The sequence below is a fragment of the Solenopsis invicta genome, chromosome 13 (genome assembly GCF_016802725.1).
Source record: "Solenopsis invicta isolate M01_SB chromosome 13, UNIL_Sinv_3.0, whole genome shotgun sequence".
NCBI lineage: Eukaryota > Metazoa > Arthropoda > Insecta > Hymenoptera > Formicidae > Solenopsis > Solenopsis invicta.
The window spans coordinates 9053302-9071732 of record NC_052676.1 but is presented as its reverse complement, the minus strand read 5'-3'; the positions used below and the strand labels follow the sequence as shown (position 1 = coordinate 9071732).

At 28.1% G+C, this 18431-nt stretch overlaps 1 protein-coding gene across 2 annotated transcripts in view; it reads right to left on the bottom strand.

Moving 5' to 3' along the window:
* Nucleotides 1–18431, bottom strand: part of LOC105194127 (facilitated trehalose transporter Tret1) — a 42885-nt gene continuing 24454 nt past the window's right edge. The window contains exons 2-6 of one of the 2 annotated variants that reach the window (XM_039456861.1): nucleotides 15573–15740; nucleotides 12260–12439; nucleotides 10701–10897; nucleotides 7091–7397; nucleotides 1–3537 (exon numbers count right to left, since the gene is read on the bottom strand). In XM_039456861.1, coding sequence (XP_039312795.1) covers nucleotides 2912–3537; nucleotides 7091–7397; nucleotides 10701–10897; nucleotides 12260–12439; nucleotides 15573–15651 — 1389 coding nt within the window. In that variant the 5' untranslated portion in view covers nucleotides 15652–15740 and the 3' untranslated portion in view covers nucleotides 1–2911. Of the gene's footprint in view, nucleotides 3538–7090; nucleotides 7398–10700; nucleotides 10898–12259; nucleotides 12440–15572; nucleotides 15789–18431 lie in introns of those variants that run through there. The other variant, XM_026138130.2, reaches the window with a different exon arrangement.

Sequence of the window (18431 nt, the reverse complement as noted above, 5' to 3'; positions counted from 1 at the left end):
ATACTCTTCAAGCCATTTAACTCTTAATTAGAATATTTTTTTTATTTTTTATAGTTTTGACGATATATGCTTCGAAAAAAACCGTTTATTTCTAAAGTAGTGTTTTAGGTAAAAACCCCCAAAAAGTAAAAACGGGTTCGTATAAAAAAATATGTGCCCCGTATTTTTATTTGTACTACAACATATTAAAGGCTCGTCAAAATCGGAGGGGGACACCTCGAGATCTTTTCTTCTAAGACGTGATTTGTAAAGTAAAACATTACATGGGTTAAAAAAGAACAGGGGTGATGATATAGATTACCGCAAAAGTAAATTAAAAAATGGGTTATTTTTAAGAAAATAAAATATTTTATTGCAAAATTATATATTTTTAATTAACAATAAAGAAAGTACAAAGCTCAGTTTTGAAATAATTCAAATAAGGATTAAAATGAGCTAGATTCAAAGCTAGAGAGGCGCGACAGTTATTGGTATTGAAAGTCTAATAACATATACAGCTATACGATTTTTTGTTGATATGATTATTATAAAACAAAACATACGTTTTGACCTTTTTACTAATGGTCTTCTCTAGTGTACAAATCTGATGAATTTTACGTAAAGAATTACAATTTTTTTCGGAGTCCAGACCTGTTCTTATTATATCGCTCGCATTTTCCCAGCTTAGCAAAATGTCTTTTGTCAAACATCTTGTATAAAGATCGTACTTAGATGATCGGGTTGCTGTCTGCAACACCGTTCTGTCTAAGTCTCTCTTATTAAAGTCTGCGGAACTCAGGAACACTATGACATGTTGACGACTGATGTGTTGTTACAAACAGCAACCTGAAAAATGCGAGCGATACAATAAGAAGAGGTCTGGACTCCGAGCTGAATTGCAATTCTTGATGTGAAATTCATCAAATTTGTATGTACACTGAAGAAGACCGTTAATAGAAAGGTCGAAATGTATGTTTTGTTTTAATCCTTACTAGCCAAGATGGGGTCACTAGGATTCAAGCAAAATTTCTCACATTGCGTACGCCGGTACAGTATGTATTACACGCGCCTAAAAAAATTTTATTGGTAGGAAAATATAGCGCCATAGTAATGCTTTTGAATGGGTGACACTGTTTTGGACACAGCACGACACCATCACTCACAGCGCTTGACCAATGGAACAACTCTAGGCCGCTATGAGTGGTGGTGTCCAATCATGCGCACCCCATAAAGATGCTAAAATTGGAAGTAAATAATTTTTTATTTTTTATAATATTTTATTTTACAATATATTTGCACAATGTTTGTAACTTTTAATTTTTTTATTAATAAAATTTAAGCAATTGATTGTTATGTTATTATCGAAATGTTGTATTACATGTATATATATAATTTTAAAAAATGTATAAATATAAATATAAAGATGTAATTTTTACTTTTCAACACTAAATTCGTATTAAAAGTCATTAAACTCACAGAAGTGAAGCTACATTTATTGAAAATCCCATATTATCCGCTAATATTATATCATAAAAATAAGCATTCTTCATGTTGCAAAAGTAACATTAAATTATGGATCCAAATCAATGGAATATTTTTTTTTATAAAAATATGATTCTTTAGCTTTAATTTCTTTTTTGAATCAGTTCATGATGATTAAAAAAGTTATGATTTTTCAAGGATTACCCTGCATTTATCGTAACTTTGTTCACATATGTATTTACCAAAATTATATAGTTTCATTAATTGGTACTGCCATTTCACTTTTTAATCGTATACTAGAAGGTTGAAATTAAGTAAAATTATGGTTAAAAACCATGTCATTTAGTGTATCTTTTAATAAAAGCGTAAAACGGAAATGACCCCACGTTGGCTAGTGAAGAAGAAAAAATTACATTGGCTATTATAGTCGTGTTAACAAGAAATTGTATAGCTGTATCTGTTATTATATTTTTGACACTACTAATTGTGGCAGCTCCCTAGTCCATTTTAATTCTTATTCATATATTTTTAATATTTCATCATTTAGGATTATCCTGATTCAAAATTTTCCTGCAATCAGAAACATTAAAGACATGGTACAAACTTCTAGCAGAGCGGTCATATTTACACGCTCGTATCGGTAAACAAACTGACGCAATCAAAGTCCAGCTTTGATTGTAACATCCCAATAGTGCTAACTTAAAGCCTGCCTGCCCGGAACGCAGTGTGACACGTAAAGGCGTGTTCTAGCAAAAGTCCGGATAATTTTTGACTCACCCTCGTATATAGACATAATTCAGTATTAAAATGTACCTTGAAAAAGTTTCGAAATGCTCAAAAATAAAAATACATTACAACAATTGTCAGCTATTGTGTATTAGCATATTAATACCTATTTAACGGCAGACTATTAAACAAATGATTCTATAAGTAATTATTAGCAATTCGTTACCTAATAACAAAGATACTTGTAATACGGGTGTTTATAATACCTACACGATCCATAATATCACTTTTTTCTCTATTAATTTAATAAATTTTTATAAGCTTAAATCACAAAATATCTTTTAAAAAATACTTAATTTAAAACATATAGGCCCCTAAGTTTTAAATTTTTGATCGTATATTTTTTTACTTTAAAAATATACCTATGTACCTAATTGTTATGTTCTATTGTTATTAATTTATAGCCTACAAGATAAATAAACTGCACTTTTTAATTTTTTCTGCATTGTCATTATAAATTATCGTCAAATTACAAAGATTATAATTTAAAACGTTTAGGTCAAAATTTTAAAATTTTTATATCTAATTCCTAATCTATTCTAAATCTATTTTAAAATTTGAACTTTTTACTATAAATTCTTTAACAAATTTAAAATTTTCTCAGAATTATTCAATATAAACTTTTTAATTATAAGTAGTTTTGATTTTGACCAATTGTGTTGCTTTATTTTTTGATGGATTGTTGGATCTCCAGCAAGCTTTTGCCCGTTGTTTCTGGGATCAAGTATCGTACGTAGGGCACCGCTGCAAGTATAAAAAGCCCGTAGCTCCAAAAGACGATTGTTTCTCCAGCCAATGTGACAAAAGGCTGATAGGTCTTAACGAACATAAAAGCTAATAGAGCGTTGGTCGAAAAAACGCAAAGAGACGCCAGATTCTTAAGATTTGCCGAGAATATTTCACCTATGAGAGTACTAGGCACTGTGGACAGACCACAAGACACAAAGAGATTAAAAGATAGCAATGACGTAATCGACAGCCATGTTAGTTTTTCAGGATCAAAGTTTAAAGAGAGAAGGTGAAAGTGAAGACCTAGAGCGGCAAATGAAATAGCAACACCAATACTGGAAAGTATCAGAAGGTTTTTTCGACCAAATCTGTCCACTAATAAAATAGCTATAAAACCAGCGATAACTGTGGCGAAACACATCGCCATTACTATAATCGATGGAGTGATGTTTACTTTGGCACTGGTGACAATGATCTCTGCATAGGCGTTTATTGTGCTGAACGAGCTTCCTTGGACGAAGACATTTAAACCAAACATGATCAGGACGTTCTTCAGATTTACTGGAACATAGAAAGATTATTTTTAAACGTAGTTGACTTTTTTTACAATTCTTCTATATTTTTACACATTTTACTTGTATAATTGGTTGATGTAACATATTTGTTATCTTTATAATTAAAGATTTAACAAACAAATATAACTGTTATATATATAATAAGTACGTTAATTCTACATGTTACAAAGTGCCAGGTTCCAAACAGATAAGATGTACAAGACATCAAACTGTATAAAGAATACAAGTATTAATAATAAGCATTTCTATTTTGTTTTATTACATCTTTTACTATCCCTGTACTTATGTATCACAAAATAACCGCTAAGTTTTTTACGTTCTTCTCAATAATTATTTTATGTAAGTTGCAATGTCTCTTTACGAAAAAAACTTCAAACTTTGGAGGTTATAATTATATACAGTTGTACAGGGTGTCCCATTTTAAGTTACCCTGAATAACTTTTTTAGAATGCATTGTACATAAAAATATTTTCTACAAAAGTTATAGGGTTTAAAGGGGGATATAAGAACGTACACTTGTTTGACTTTGAATGGCGTCGTCAAGCTCAGGTCAAGGTCACATCAATTGCAAAATCTAATAGCTGGTGTCAAGAGCTTTCCAAAACCTTACAAGAAAGTTTATTTTCATTGAGTACTTTCCAAGTTGTGAGGCTTGAAAGCTACAGTGTACTGTAACTTTTAAGCATCATAAAAAATGCTTATAGAATGTTAGGGAAGTACCGATACCCTTTAATTAGGAAACTATTGATACTTTAACATTATATTTTTTATTGCATTTTTTTGTAGTTGATTTTGCGAGCTTTCCACAACTTTACAAGAAAGTTTATTTTCGTTAAGTACTTTCCGAGTTATGATGCTTGAAAGTTACAGTACACTATAGCTTTCAAGCCTCGGAAAATACTCAACAAAAATAAACTTTTTTGTAGAGTTTTGGAAAGTTCCTGACACCAGCTATTAGATTTTGGAATCAAAAATAGTATGTCTTATTTAAAAAAATCAATATGACCTTGACCTGAGCTTGACAACTCCATCCAAGGTCAAACTAGTAGTACTTTCTTACGTTTGAACCCTACAATTTTTGTAGGAAACATTTTTATGTACAATGCATTCTAAAAGTTATTTGGGGTGGTTACTTAAAATGGGATACCCTATACAGAGGTGTTTATTTAAAAACTTCCCAGTTGATTATTTTGAAAAATAGAAAAAATACAAAAAAAAGTTAAAACATTTTTTTCATGAGAAGAAGTGAATTCCCCTTTTGAGGGGAAAAGAGAATGGCACCCTCAATTTTTTATTTGGAGGACGTTTTCAATGTAATTTAAAGGTCAAATTTGTTTTTTTTTTTTTTAATGGAAATGTATATTTTTTATTACAGGATCTTATTTTATGTAACCAGATAAGTAACTTTTGTTGAAAACATTTTTTTGTTTGATCATTATTTTAGAAAATATAAAAGAAAATAAAAGGTATAGTTACTGCATAAAATTTCGTCATTTATTATAACAAATGTTCAAAATGTTCTGCGTTGTTTTTAAATGTCCAAAATGTTTGTTTAGAATTTCAGAATCGTCTTTATTATTGTTTAGCAAACAACGGAGAATATTTTGAGCATTTATTAAAATAAATGACAAAATTTTATGCAGTAACTATACTTTACTATTTTTTTTATATTTTCTAAAACAGTGATTAAACAAAAAAATATTTTCTACAAAAATTACTTGTCTTGTTACGTAAAATAAGATCCTGTAATAAAAAATATACATTTCCATTAAAAAAAAAGAAAAACAAATTTGATCTTCAAATTACGTTGAAAAACGCTCTCCAAATACAAAAGTGAGAGTTCTCTTTTTCCCTCAAAATCACGGAAAACGTGTTTTAATCTTTTTTGTATCTTTTATATTTTTCAAGATAATTAGCTGGAAAGTTTTTAAATGAACACTTTGTATAATTGTATACATTTTAATATATATGAACATATTTAATATATAATTATGTATAACTGTATATAATTATATATAACTATATATAATTATATATAAAAAATTTTTTTACCGGGCTATTCTTACGTTCTTGTAGCATATAATGAGCGATAAATCTCAAATTTTGACAGTTAATATGTATGAGTTTTAAATGATAAATCTAATTATGAAAAAATGCTTAAATTTACAAATTTTATTGCTTCTTTAATGCAAAGGTATATTTCAGCTCTTTAAATAAAATGGTGATTTTAAAGAACATCAAAATTTGTTTTGTTTGATATGTGACAAAATCTCCTAAAACATCACAAGTTCTATTTTGCAATTAATTTTGAATTAATACTCTACTATTCAGGTCCTGGCATTTTTTTTTTTTATTTTGGCATAAATGCGTTACGCAAATTCCAGGTCTCGGGAGAGATCCCAGCCGAAAACTCCGCGTTGACGGTAGTGACATTCCGTCGCGAACAAAATTAAAACTAGGTAGGCATGAAACGTGACAGATTGATAATGAGATGTTGTTGTGTATGTCATTTTGTTATTATGTGTTTCATTGTGAAAATATGACTTGTCTCGTATTTACCAAATTTGTAAAAGTGGACCGCGAGTAAAATTTCTTTGAATTTTATACATAAAAGCACATTTTTCACTTCTTTTAATAGCTATCCGTGTGTTTTTCTTTTTGAATAGACGTCACTTTACGTGCTTTCTATGACTATTTATTGAACTGTTAGGCAAAAAAAGGATAGTCTTGACCCATTTTTAAAAGTGTTTTAAAGCCATCTGATTAGTCTGCTTTATTCAAATTGTCTTTATTAACAAATGGCACGTCGGACAAAATTACATGTCACTTCACGCAATTTCACGCTTTTGACGTCACGACTTCAATATGGCCGCGGCGAGTAGACCGGAGCTTAATCTACTTATCATTTTTTGAACATTTTCTTGTTTAAAATTGAATTGAAACGTCTAGGAAGAAAGTCAATATAGATGTATTTTCAATATACTTTTTGAATTAATTTGTAATACGCACTTAAAATCCTCGCTTGATTTATTTATATAAATGGTGAAAGGATTGACGGTCAAATTTCTGTTTAAAGAAAAGAAAGCATACAACATTTGTGTACTGTTTTATTAAATTTTTGATTTTCAAACCCTTGGATCTTTGGAATGTCAATTTTTCAAATTTTTAGGTCTTTAAAACGTCGAATTGTAAATAGAAACAATCGTGAATTCTAAAAAGCTTTTTTTGGAGAAATATTAACCATTTAATTAGCATTGACGTGTTTCTGCATCAAAAATAAGATGTGCAAAAAAGATTACTCATGAAAATCTTGTTAACTAGAGCAAAATAAAACGATGTGCGCACTATTGCATCATTGGCTTTTTTTTGTACGTGGAAACGCCAGTCAGGTGGTTAAACCATTTGAATTTTTTGTTGTTTTGTGATCTTGAAGTTGTTTTTGAGTAAAAACTTACGTTTATGAAAAATATTTTAAGTTAAAAAAATGATTTACGCTAAAGGTATGAGAGATGAAGTAATTCACTTGGTTGCCGGGATACCTGGTAACAGGAGGCTCTTGAGCTTCGTTAGAACGCTGGTGTTGGCGCCGTCGACAAAGTCCTGAAGCTCTTGCATTTCGGCCTTGACGTCAGCCTCTCGTCGGAACCACTTGAGAGATGCCTCGGCCTCGTCGATATTGCCGTGAAGAGCATAATGATAGGGTGACTCAGGTATCAGGCTGAAGAGGACCATGAAGAGGATATTCGGCACGAGGCTTATGTAACAGAACATCTCCATGGACAGGTAAGGGCCCATCACATTGCCGAGGAACATACCCACCGACGCTATGTTCACGTTCAAGGATATCTGAAGATGCAATCGCGTATTATGATGACAAAGCTTCTTCCATGTTGTTTGAAAAGTTATTAAGTAGATTACTGACTAGGATATTTTATTAAAATAACAAGTAAAAATTAAAACAGAAGAATAAAAACTCGTCTCTCCTGTTATTATTAAATATGAATATATTAATTAATAATCGTGGAATAACATGAACAAATGTACTATAATTTTAGTAAGGTTTAGTAAAATTTTATCAAATTCTAAAAGAAAATTCTCTGTGTAACATTATTATTATATTATGTATACATTATATCGACATTTTATACTATTAATGCTATTTTATAAAAACTAAAACTATTTTATGTATGTTGCTGGGAGAAACGCTTCTTATACATATAATAAAAAAAATCAAATAAAATGTTGTTTTCTTTGTGATACTGAATATTTTGTAACACGTACGTTATTATTATTTTATTAAATGTGAGAAAAGTTTTTATTGAATTTAATATTTGGATTTAATATATACGTATTTTTTATATATATATATATATATACATTATGTGGCAGTTTAACAGATTTAAAAAGACTTGTATATATATATATATATATACATTATGTGGCAGTTTAACAGATTTAAAAAGACTTGTGTAATAATAATTTAATATATGAAATTAAAATAAAATAATTAAATGATAATTAAATATAAATAATAATGAATATATATTGAAAATGTAAATAATAAAGAATAACATAAAAATAAAAGACAATATAATATTAGGTTGTTACAAAGGTTCAATTGATTTATTTACCTTTTTATGAAAGTACTTGTCAAGTAAAAAATCGAACGAACTTATGTAACTTACCAATACCTACACTGAGAAGAACAATACCATAAAACAAAAAAATTTTACTTAACACAATAAAATTATTTACTCAGTAGATCCTAATAGCTTACTGCTAGTCAAGTTAAAAATTTCTTAATTAAAATATTTATGTAAATAAAATAAACAAATTATTTTTATTTAAGTATTATTATTTACTTGTAGGTTTAGAAAATATTTATTGTTAAATTATTTTTTTATTCAAAATATATCAGATTTTTAAATCTAAGGAAATAATTTAGTTAAATTTAATAATATTATTTGTTTATTTGTAAAATTATTATTTAAATATACCAAAATGTAATACAAAATTATATATTTAAGGTAATATGTCTATTTACTTGAAAGTAAATATTTTCACTTAAGCAGAACAAAATGCTTGCATCAAAAAATAAGGTTTTAAAAAAATATACTTTTGTAAATTTTGTTCCATTAAAAAATTTTTCTCTTAGTGTACAGAAATTATTTTTTATTATTATTTTAAAGTTAATAATTTTTTAAATTTTGATTATTACAAAAATTATTTAAATAATCTTATTTAACAGCTAACATGAGGTTAAATCTTCGAAAGAGTGACAGCTGGTAATTAGTATTATGTCTTAAATCACAATCTGTCGCGTTTTATCGTTCTCCTCGTAATCTGTTTTAATTGTCTCAGAAGGAGATAACGAAGTTTAAATATTGAAGATATTGAACGACCCGAATAGCGCTCGTGACTGACCCCGTTTCCACTATTGTACGCTTTAATGTCCTTTAATGATACAAACATGATATGTCGATATCAAAATTATATTATAGCCTGTCACACATCTGTCCTGAATTTCATCAATCTAATTTTATTCGAGCTTTTATTTAAAAGTCTTTCAATAAATTAATGCAAAATTTCGAATTATTTTGTACATATTATTTTAAACATATATTTTAGATTTCTTTGTTGTAAGTGTATTTAAATTTCTGAAAAAGTTTTTTAAAAATAAAATAACTTAGGGAGTTGCGTAATTTATGGAAAAAGAATTCAAGTTAGAATCTAAGAAGTAATAATTTGAAAATATATAATTTATAGGAGAAAAAGGAAGAGTCTATATTTGTTAAGGATAAAATCAATAATTATTTATACAAATTTGAAGACAAAATAAATTAAATCTGTTATAATGCAATTCAACAAATATTTTCTTTTTAACACCAGAATGAGACTAATTTTCTACAGTTTTTTGGATGTTGAATATAAATCTGATTTTCAAATTGTTCTGTTACATCATAATTTTAAGATATTTTCAATTAAAATTGCGAAGTGAGCTATTTCCTCGTTATATTTGTTATATCGTAATGTATAGTGTATAATATATGACGTGTTAGAGAAATTTTATTGCAATCAAAATTAAATATGTTGTTAAGAATGATTGAGGCTTTACTTATGTTACATAAGATCATTCTTAATAAATTTCTACAACTTTCAACTTCCGTTAAAAGGAATTTTTTATTGGCTGTGGTTAATAAGGTATTCATGGATGTATATTGTATTCTTGTATATGAAAAATTTTTATGTAGGTACGACCTTTTGCTAAAATTTAATCATGATTTAATTTTTATCAGTAATACAATTCCGCTATTTTGAATTGCTAATTTTAACATTAAATTCGAATTCAGTATTAGAAAGATTTCTATAAAATTTTGCAAAAACCTAGACAATTTTTAAATTTTTACATTTGCTATTTCGAGTCCATTTTGAATTTGCCAATTTTGACATTAAATCCGTATTCAGTTATTTAAAAGCTTTTAAGTTTAAGTAAACGGTAGTTGAATGCTATTTGACATATTGTCAATAATTTAATTTATAGTTTTTTAATTCATGGCTTTTTTGCAATAGAGTCCATTATTATTAATCATGAATATTATATTAATAATAGCTAATATCAAAAATCTTTTTTAACAATAGAAAATCTTAACATAATACTTAATTTTTATTGCGTATCGTAATTATAATAAAGTAGTAAAAATAGTTTTTTTTGTAAACTTTAACTGAAAATTTTTTGAAATTGTAAAATAATAAAGCAATTTAAAAATCAGATTTGCATTTAGCGTTCCAAAAACTACAAGAAATGATTATTTTGGTATTTTTTGTTGTTGTTTGATTTGTAATCAAAGAATTAATAAAGATTTAAAAAATGAAATTAAAAGTTTTAATATACCTATCGTATCTATAGCTAGAAATGATAATAGAATCGATGTTCATTCGATGTCGATTCGATGATTTCAACGTTGAATTAACATCAATTATATTATTCTGGCTGGGCAAAGACAGATATCAAAGAAGTTTCTTAACAATTTTCAGAAATACGATTAATTAATTAAGACAATACGATTATCTTGAGATTATAAAAGGAATGAAAGAAAAAGAAATTGTGATAAAGCATCGCGCACGGAAGGATACGGTTAGTTAAATTACCAGGGAGCCTCGGATAGCAGGATTGGCGATTTCGCCGAGATACAGGGATAACGCGGGCCACATGATGCCCGATCCGATTCCGGAGCAAAATCTGGAAAGGTAGAGCCACGTGACCGACGTAGCGCAGATGTTGAGGATCCAGCTAGAGAGTGATGGCAAGCTCGATAACAGCAGCACCCTCTTTAGCCCGGCGTACTCTGAAGGATCGTGTCGTGGCACGTATTAGAGACATGTCATCCTGAGAACAAGATCACCACAACTCAGAACTGCGATCCTCTTTGAAGACGAAAAACATCGTCTTTTATACTTTCCGTTTTCACATACATTGCGTCGACAAATCGTTCTGCATGATTGAAGAAGGGAAGATGCTTCTTTAAATCGTAACAAAGACACAAATGTTTTGGGAAAACATTTGGAAAAGGATTCAAATATTAAGAATATAATATGGTACAGCTATTTGGAGAAGAGAATTCAAAGATTTCAAGGGTTTAGTAAAATTTGAGGAAAAAAATATTGTTCTATTCATGGAGGTATCTAGGATTTTTTCAAGGAAGAGAAGGATTTAACAATTTTATTATCACACAAACAGCAATTTTTGGATTAATGAATTGCTTTTTTTCCTAAATATTTACAAATTAAAATGCCTCCTCGTTCCTTATTCTTAATAAAAAAAAAAAAAAAAACATAAGGTTTTGTAAATCACAACTTTTATCTTTTTTTTTTATATTTGACAACATTAGGCGTGTTTAGCCAATTCCAACATTAATTTACAAACAGGAAACAATGAATCAATTATAACTTTTTGATACGCACAATTTTAAAATGGTTTGGGGATGAGAAGGATATCAGAATTATGTAATTAAATTTTTTCAAAACTGATTAGAAATATAAAAAAGGATTTTATTGTTCAATATTACAAGGATATATGTCTGAAGGTATTGTGACTTCAAACATTTTCAGTCTTTTTTTTATGTCTCATTTCTCATTTGGGACATGAAGATTTTTATTTCCAGTTTTCAATTATTACTGAGTCGTGGTTGGCTTGTTCTTAGGTCGCGAATAGTTGCTCATTTTCAAGCGAAAGAAATTTAAACCGTGTCGAGATCGAACCATTAATAGATCGAGAAAAAATTTACTGGACAACATGAAGAGAAAACAAATAAAAAAAAAAAGAATTGAATTTTTTCCTCTTTTATTACATCTCATAATTTAATAAATTTTTAATATTAAAAACAGAGAGAAAGAGAAAAAATTTCATTTTAATAAAAGAAAAATTTGCTTAATAGAAGACATTATTATTAATGTTTCAATAACGTATATAGAATAAATATAGATTAAATTATGAAATGTTGAAATATATATTAACATAGTTAAAACATAGATGATCTATGCTGGGGTATAGTAATAAGAATTCAAATAACGAATTTGTTGGTATTTAAAGAAATTTATCCCGATAAATCTTTAAAAATTTATGATCAAGGTATTGTATATTAATTAATACAATATTTTATGAGGACGAATATGTACGCTTCTTTAGTGAAATGTAACGTAACTCTTACCTTGAAAAAAAGCGCCAAGAAGTGCTCCGATTACGCGTCCGAGGCTCAAAAGAGATGCCACCCAAGACGCTTCGACATCGGTCAATTTCAAGGAAACGTCTGCTTCCGCTGATGTTAATTGCGCTAAATACGGTGAAGCCCAACCATTCGAAAGACCAGAAACGATGGTTGCTAAAGTGACTGTCGGGCAAAACGAGATGTATTATCGGAAACGTTCAAGCTGTCATTAATAAATAACAGTAGCAGTAGCTTTTACCAAAAGACACTTTAAAGGTTTTTAAAAAAAATTTTTATAAAAACAAATTATATTATTTCTAAAATTGTACAATATATGCAGATGGATGTACATACATCTTACAAGATTTAAACTTCCTCGAATAAAAAATTAATTATTTCTTTTAATTTTTTTTAACATTTTGATTTTGTCATGTTACGGTTAGCATGTCAAGTGTTTTATTTTGAAGTGTTTCCTTGGGTTTCAATAAAAAATCTTATAAAACTTATATACTGTAATGCAAGTAATTAAATAAGTGTAATAAAATTGTAACTATTATGTAATAATTATAGAGGCATTACTGTCGCCAATATTTGACATAGTCATAAAGCGATATCTCCATATTTCTTCGAAACTAAACATTGCAGTGTATTAATACTAATAAAAACACAATCTGCTTAGATAATTAAAGAAGTAAAAACTCATAGTTCATACATTAAAAATATTTATTATTATAAAATACAAAATAGTATTATGAAAATTGCTATCTGATAGGAGACACTTATTTCTACTCAAGTTGACGTTATTTGCTGTCATTTTGAATTTTGACGTCAAAATACCGGTAGTCAAAATGATAACAAATAACGTCAGCTTGCTACTTGGATAGTTTGTATTTACATATGTTTTTAAAGTTTTATTTTTAGCTTTTGTTTATAAAATATTATCCGAAAACAAAATAGTATGCTAGTATTAGTGACTTTTGTCTATTAAAAATGATTTATTTTGTTCTTTTTGAGACGAATTTTGACTTGTCCACAAATTTAGATGGATAAAAATACTATAATTGTATTTAAACCTAATTTGATTTGCCAACTTTTTAGATCCTTTTCATTTAAAAATTACTGTAGCCTCGACATTTTGATATTTTTATTTTTGTCTCAAAATGATCTGAGGAATCTGCTATTGACGAGTATCACGCAAAGCCAAAAATACCCTGTACATGCAAAGATAAAGCATTTTATAGTATCTCTTATTAATGAACCAAGTCAATTATATGAGCTTAAAAACGTACTCTTTTAAAATCTCGTAGTGAAAATTGAGCTCGTGCAATTTGTGACTCTATAAGAACCAAAATTCACTTTTATATATAGGACTGACGAAAAATCTATTGTAGACATTTTACTCTTTTATGAGTGTGTGTGTGAGAGAGAGAGAGAGAGAGAGAGAGAGAGAGAAAGAGAAAGTAAAAAATTTTTTCAAAAAGTACTTCATCAACTTTAATGCATGTAAAAGTAAATAAATAAATTTAAAACGGTAAATGAGAGTTTCGTACGGTTACTGAGGCGCAAATTGTGTTAATCAAGATATTACATTTTACTGGCTAAGAATTATTTTGCACATTTTGACTCTTTTTTGTCTTTATCAACGATGATGCAATTTAGCCACGTATTACAGTCTCAGTATGTAAGAGCATTTATGAAAAAAATGTGTATTTTTTACTATTTAAATGAAATATTTAAATATACAATAAAAATGTAATAAATTTAGCTTTAAATATGATAACACATAGAGTGAGGCAATAATTATTGTCACCTTGAATATTTTTAAAACTGTGAAAGTAGGAGAAAAATGTATCTATAATAGCGAGATTGACAAAATCTTGTAGCATTTTTGCAAGCAGTGAAGAGTATTTTATTATTTTATAACGGTTGCAACAGTCATTGACTTTTAAAAAACAAATTAATTTGTTATATATGTGAAGATTTTTTTATATTTTTTGCCCTTGTGCAAACCTGCCTCCCCTCCCTCTCTCCTGTATATTTTTAATTTTTCAAAGTTTATATTTTGCGTAACTTTGATGAATATTGATTTAAAATATTTTTATGATAATTTAATTTCAAAACTTTAAAGAAAATAGTTAAGTAACGAAAACAAACTGCAAAGTGAAATAAAGTACAATATAATTATTATAATGAGGTATATATTAATTACTTTTGTTTTCATTTATTCTACAAAATATACTACAAATTATATTTAATAATAATAAAGAAAATGTTTATTTATGTATTTTGTTGTAAATACATTGTACTGCAACATGGCTTCGACATTGCAAATTGCAACGCAATCTTGCTAAAGGTGGACATTTTTATCTTGTTATGACATTGCATCAATATTGCAACTACATTTGCACAATCAATCTGCAATATTGCAATATTGCAATGAAATAGTTTTGCAATGTTTTTACAATTTTTCTATGCTGTATTGATTCTTTCTAAGTGGAGTAGCTTTGAAGATCTGAAGGTTAAAGACACTTAATTGCAAATTGCATAATTTTTTGACGAACAACCACGTGTTTTCTTTACATCTCACCTTAATTTATTTTATTATTTTGTACATAAAAGTATTAAGTACATGCCAAACAATAAGTAATCGATGTATCTAAAATATTTCATATTTTATGTCGCAACATGTATCAGATAATAAAATATAAAAATATCTTAAAGCTATTACTATTTATATAACTTTAATATTTTTATGTACAGAATAATTAAAAGAACCGTAGTATGTAAAAATCATATAATTATATTAAAAAAAACTAACGTAATCTGCAAATAATTAGATCTTTGGAATTGCCGTACTTAAAAAAAGTGTCACCAATATATGACCACTTTTATAATTTCTGTTAGATAAATTTTTTCTTTTACTTTCATAATTGAAAGATATTCTAAAGTAATAGTTACTGTGTCTTACTCTATATATTTGGCATAAATTTTATGGTATATTAGGTTAAACATTAATATTCAGCCTTTAATCGATTAAGGTATTTATATCATGCTTGCATCATTAAATAACTTCATATATGTATAATAGCCTACAGCATACGCCAGTGCAGAGTAACGTACGTTACCAAATTTGTTATTAGATGGCAGTTTCTAGTGACGTACATATGCATATGTAATAACGCCTACATAATTTCCAATCAATTTAACGTATAATATTCAACTAAGCTTTGTCCTTCATTAATAGAATAATTCTGTCTGTTACACGCATATGTGATTTCAATTAAAATACGTTACTGAAATAATTGGAAATACATACTTGTGAAAGCGGTCACCCATTGCGGCCAAACGGTGATTTTTCCACTGTCGGGAACCTCTGGATTCTTCGTGCAGGACATCTTTCTTCAAGATGTGCGGGATGTAAGTCTCATGTTATGCGTCCAGATAAAATCGGACTGATCCTTGCGGGTTTGAGATCCTCAGTTTCCTAACGAGGAAGAAACGAGGTGAACGCATTTACATTCCGATAAGAATGCGACGTATTTATAGCATCATTGCGCATCATGTGATTTGATCATACATTCGCAAATCTTATTTGACGAAACGTGTATTTGCACTGGTAGTGATCTATGAAAAGAGAATGTCAGTAGCGATTTATCGTCATACAGATTCGAATGTTGAAATTTGAGGAGCTCTCAGAACGATGAATCGCATATATGTACTATGCGTTCCAGAGATCTCAAATTTAAAATTCAATCGTTTCGAGAGTCCAAGTTTTCAAACGTTCAAAATGCTGAGAGGATAAAATTAAAAAAAAAAAAACTTTAAAAAAAATTACGTGCTCAATGTTTCAATAAATTTTAAATTTTGAATTTTAATCAAATTTTAATTTAAATTTCTCAAGAATTAGGATCCTCAGAATTTTAATTCACAAACGTATAAGAATTTAAATTTCGATAAAAAGAACTAAAAATATAATTATAAATATTTGAATGTTTAAGTACACGAAATTTAACAATTCATACCGAAACTTTAACTCTTAATAATTATTTTTAAGATATAATTAATATTAAAAAGTAATGATTACGAGTGCATAAAAAAACATTGCACATTGTACATATAAAAATATTCTATTTGCAAGTACTTTATATTTTATCATTTATAAAATAATATAATAGTAATAAAATATTATCATATTGTAATATTGGTAGAATAAAAATACTTAATTCTCGTCTTTTTCTGAAAAGGGATCGGGACATTTTATATACAAAGACAGCACTGGTTTTCGGTTTTGGGAAGATTCCAGGCAATGTGCAAAGCATGTATATTACTGGATGAAAATTATAGTGGTAATTGACGGCGGTTACATTCTTATCGCGAAAACATGTCAAGCATCTCTAGCTATTAAAAATACCAAAGTTCCGACAGATTTTGCAAATTTATTGCCGCGACGTGAAAATAATCACATGAGCGCATTCTATCTCCTCTAAGGCATTCTTGTTAAGAAAATTTCGTCAGAAATCAATCTTATAATATTCTGATTTTTTTTCAAATAGAATATTATTTTTAAAGAATACAATATTAATACTTGCGATAATTTTAGATTTTTTTTAGAATCTAAATTTCATGTGATCTAATAAGAAATTTTGTTATATTTTTTTAATAACACTTTCTATCTGTAAAGTAATTTAAAATATCTATTCAATGCAAAGTTTTCTGTCAATTCAAAGATTTCTTAGCAAGTGTATCAAGGCATTTAAAGAGGATTGCTGAATGTATACCGATTGCCTAAATTATATTTCCCAGATAGCAAGCTGACGTTATTTGCTGTTACTTTGATGTTAAAATGTCATTAAAGACATTATTTTGACGCTAAAATAATGGCAAATAATGTCAGTCTGCTATCCGAGTTCACTGATATTTTAGTTTAAATAATTTTTACTTAGCGCACGAGTACTATTTAGTGACCAAAAATGAAATAAATTATAACAACGAAATAGAGGCTTATTAAGATTCAAAATCAACGAGCGAATAAATAGAGCACAATAAAATTACTAAGTTGGGTCCACGTGCGAAATTTATCATAATAATTATAATGTTTGTACGATTCTCATTACGTCAAACGCAAAACGCAAACGTTTCGACTTCTGTTAAGTCATCCTCAGTGCATCGATCTAGTAACGGTACGCTGTCTTAGGTCCCTAATGTCTTGCTATCCACTATTATATATGCCTAAGAAACTCTCATTCTTGTCTGACCGGGTGCCCTCTCATCCAGAATTAATCGTAAACTTAAGGCTGATAAGTAGACTCTCGCTCGTAATGGCCTACGTGACACTCAACACACAACGACTACACACAACTGTCTCGTAGACTACAATCGAGAGTCTACTTATTATCCTTAAGTTTACGATTAATTCTGGATGAGATGGCACCCGATCAGACAAGAATGAGAGTTTCCGTTATCACTGTCGAGAGGACAAAAACTAGGCAAATATAGTAGTGGATAACAAGACATTAAGGACTTAGGACAGGACTACTCTTGAAAACTTTTCAACAACAAAATATCTTGAAAAAATAAACTTTTTATAAATAGAAATTTAACTAGAAGGAATTTGATAGAATTTTAATTGATTTATAATTTTATTGTAATTTAATATTAATTTTATTTTTTAGTTTACACATTTCTGCATTCTGTAATGAAATTAGTTATAGAAATAGAATTGTACTAAAAATATCATAAAATATCAATAAATGATTATCTATCTGAAGGATAAAGGTGATTTCAGATTGGATGAAAAATCTATTATTAAAAGGAAATGCAATTTTATTATCTCATTTCTTATTTCATGCAAATTTAGCACAACACTACAAAAATATCTGTTAAAGTAAATTGCTTATATTAATCTTAAAAAATTTCAAACATTTTGTACATAAACAATTTTGTTTATAAACTTTATTTGTAATATATTTCTCCATTCAAAAAGATAATTTAGTATGTTTATTTATGTTAACATTGTATAATTATACTTTCTTAAGTTTACTCTAGACAATCAATCTATATTTTGAAATAATAATAGCAAAGTGTTTACGAAATAATAATTAATGTTAATACAAAATTAACGATGAAATATAAGATCAAGATTTGATAAACCGTTTGCGTTTGTTCAATTGTTAAT